A 3,348-nucleotide genomic window follows, 5' to 3' on the forward strand; every position below is an offset into this window, starting at 1 on the left:
AAAACCAGCAGAAGAAGATCAGAGAGGAAGAAGATCCCAGGAGGACGATCAGACAGATGGACGTCTGGACAGAACCAATGAACTGAATCATTCAACCAGTTCAGCATCTTCCTCTCCTGCCTACAGCCTCTATGGTGTTTTTATTCTGTATGTTTAATGACGTCTGTTCTTGATAGAGTGGAATCAGCATCATAATAACCAAGGAGCAGCTCCATCTATCGCAGTTAGCTCAGTGTTTAATCAGCTCTACATCAGACCCCCCCCACACACACACACACACACTCTATATCAAGGCGGGAAAGCATGGACTCACCTGTTTGCCAACATCCTCTAGTGGTGTAGCCATGGTGTGCTCTGGAAAGGAAAAGAAGTGATGCTGAAATGAAGGCGATGAAAATGAGGAACATCAGAGAACATCCAGCAGCAAATTAGGAGAACTTCATTATGACACCCCCCCCCCCCCCCATAGTTAAACAGAAAGATGGAGGTTCCCTCCTGATCAAAGGGGTTTCCTCTCATGTCTAGACGACCAACCAGTCTCTGTTTTCCTCAATATCATCATAATAAATTACTTTTTTTTTTGCATTTGCACAGTTTCTTCTTTGATTGAATTTTTTTTTTTTTTTTATCAACTTTTATGGAATTGAATGATTAAGACTCAGATGTCCTGCCCATGTTTGGCCCAAACACTAAATAGATCCCTTCAACCAAAGAGAACATTTTCAATAATAGAAAAAAGTCTCAAATATTTTATCTGCATTAAAAAACTGTTTTCTATGATTAAAAACGTTTATCTTTTCATTTAAGTTACTTTTTTATTGATTCTGTTGTTTGTTTGAAGTAACTTCTTTTTTAATTGAATAATAAAGACACAAATGTCCTTCCTATTATATGGTCCAATCAAAAACAATCTTACTTCAATTAAAAAGTTGCTTTAATTAAAAAAGACTTCTATCAAATAAAACATTTTCAAAGCAAAGCAGTGTTCAAATGTATTTTTTTGAGTCTCAAATATATTCTTGTATTCAAATACTTTTTTCTTTGATTGAAGTTAATTTTTTTTTTTATTGAAAATATATTTTATGATTGAAGAAAACTTTTTTTGATTGAATGATAAAGAAACAAATCTCCCTTCATGTCTGTTTGCAGCTTCTCTGGATGTAATGGTCCCAGTAAAGCGGCTACCAGTCCCATAGAATGGCTTCAGATTGAACCAGTAGGTTTTTATCATTGAGTGATGAAGTAATGATCAGCGTAGCGCTGGGGAGGATGTTACTATGGCAACAGAAACAGAGGATGAGGAAACTCTCTTTGTTAAAGGGAAAACTTGGAGTGTCCCTGATTTCAGGGTTAGCAAACCTCATGAAACGGACCTCTGGACTGGAAATGATCAGATTAAAGTGATAAAAGCAGTGAATGTTTCTACCAGCTAACAGTTAGCAGGTGGATTTAAATGTCGGCCGTTCTTCAGTTTTCTAACATTTTCTTCACCTCGGCTCAATCCCAAACCGCTCCCCTAAACATTAACCCTGAGCGCCAACCCTCCCCTCGCACGGTCCTGTGGAGCCTCCGCCACATTAAGGGCCGTCCCTAACCACGCAGTGGGTGGGGCCAGTGGACCGTTCAGCGCTTCAACAGACAGTCTGCAGCAGGTCTAACGGCGCCTGCATCTTCGTCACACTAACAGAAAATCAGTTTATGAAAAACTTTACTAATTCCCAGAAGGGAAGCTCCTCTTTCACATAGTTTGATCGTATACATTTGTTTTAAGAAAAAGGCAAATATTTAATGTCATGTTAAACTGCACCACAGAGCTACAGCCACGTGCACGGGGCGTTACTGTGTTGCCATGGTAACGACTGGCAGTTTGGGATTCAGCCATAAAGATACTAAATGGGAACTACTTCCTGTCTAACTTCAAAATAAGAGCATCAACCACGGAAAAAGCAGCTAAAGCGTCGCCTTCTGTCTCACATCTTCCTGTTAGTTTCCAGAGAAACAGCTAAAGACATGTTACACCAAGATGAGAAAGTTTGGACCGTTGAAACATTTTAAAATCTAATTTAACTCTGAAATGTTCAGACTTCACTGAGTTTAGAGAATGGAAAGTTTTTTTCCTTCTGTTTTTAAATAATCATGTTTAATATCAAAGAACCCTGAAAAATCAGAAGAGTTTGGATTCTTACCGATCCTGATGATGTCTTTGGAAAAATGAGCGTCTTCATCGTCTCCGTCGTCTTCGTCGTCTTCGTCGTGCTGCTCCGGGTCAGACTGTTGGAGGATGACGGGACAGACCAGGTCTCTGCCGCCATCGTCCACCGAGTCCTTTCTAGGTCTGCAGGATCAGAGAGAAGAAACAAGTCAGATTCAACGACTGAAGGACAGTTTTCCAGCTTCAGTCCAGTAAGATGAGGACAGAGTGACTCTAAAGCTAAGCTCCGCCTTCATCACCACCTTCTACTGAGTTCTAAAGGGACCGCTGGACCAGGCTGCCCTTCATCTTTAGAGAAAAGTCCCACTGGATGGCGATCAGACAGTTTGATGGCGTCTAGGACTCCAGACGTCCTGATGGATCAAAGCGAGCCGCAGCTCTGTGATGTCACAGCCCCATGAGGCCGTTCCTCTGAGCTGCACGCCGCCGTGGTCGCGCTCAGACAGACCCGGCGAGGATGCAGCGATGAGAAGCAGAGAAAGGATGAGATGAAAGCTTCGCCATGTTGGTTCAACGGTTCAGGAACGTTTCCCTGAAGGTTCCTGGTTTCTAACCGCATCGTCTGCTCATTTCTACGCTTTGACATCATCTTTATTCTGTTCTCAGGTTTGAAAGAAACAGCAGGAACATCCGTCCGTCTCCTTCTGCTCTCTGAGGAGATTCAGTGCAAATATTTCCTCTTTTTATACATTGGAAGAATTTATTAATGAAGCTCCTAAAATCCTGATTAATGATTAAAGTTTTTGGTGTAAAACTTTTGGCGTCGCTAAGAAAGCGTCCAGCTGTGGGTCGTCTGCTTCAGTCACAGACGCTCCGATGTCTGCAGAGTTACTCCATCACTCACCGATGAGCCACGTCCAGGTCTCCATCTTCATCCAAGAGCGGCTCCTCGTCTCCGTAACCCTCCTCCTCATCATCATCATCATCATCACTCCTGGGACGTCTGAGCTTATCCTCACAGCCACCTTCATCACGACCTTCAGCTAAGATCCTGAACCTGGACATGAAGACTGGACAGATGGACAGATGGACAAATGGACAGATGTCCCATTACATCCAGAGACCAGGTCATCGACCTCCTATTCATTTAAAAACACAAAGTCTCTGAGTTAAAACAATAATAATTCCTATAATGA

At 42.2% G+C, this 3,348-nt stretch overlaps 1 protein-coding gene across 1 annotated transcript in view; it reads right to left on the reverse strand.

Annotated features, from left to right (window-relative positions):
* Window positions 1-3,348, reverse strand: part of mettl22 (methyltransferase like 22) — a 31,026-nt gene that overhangs the window by 25,369 nt on the left and 2,309 nt on the right. Inside the window, exons 2-4 of the mRNA XM_015403629.1 lie at window positions 3,057-3,222; window positions 2,187-2,335; window positions 314-354 (exon numbers count right to left, since the gene is read on the reverse strand). Coding sequence (XP_015259115.1) covers window positions 314-354; window positions 2,187-2,335; window positions 3,057-3,222 — 356 coding nt within the window. The remainder of the gene's footprint in view (window positions 1-313; window positions 355-2,186; window positions 2,336-3,056; window positions 3,223-3,348) is intronic.

Source organism: Cyprinodon variegatus, unplaced genomic scaffold, assembly GCF_000732505.1.
Source record: "Cyprinodon variegatus isolate N-32 unplaced genomic scaffold, C_variegatus-1.0 Scaffold1530, whole genome shotgun sequence".
NCBI lineage: Eukaryota > Metazoa > Chordata > Actinopteri > Cyprinodontiformes > Cyprinodontidae > Cyprinodon > Cyprinodon variegatus.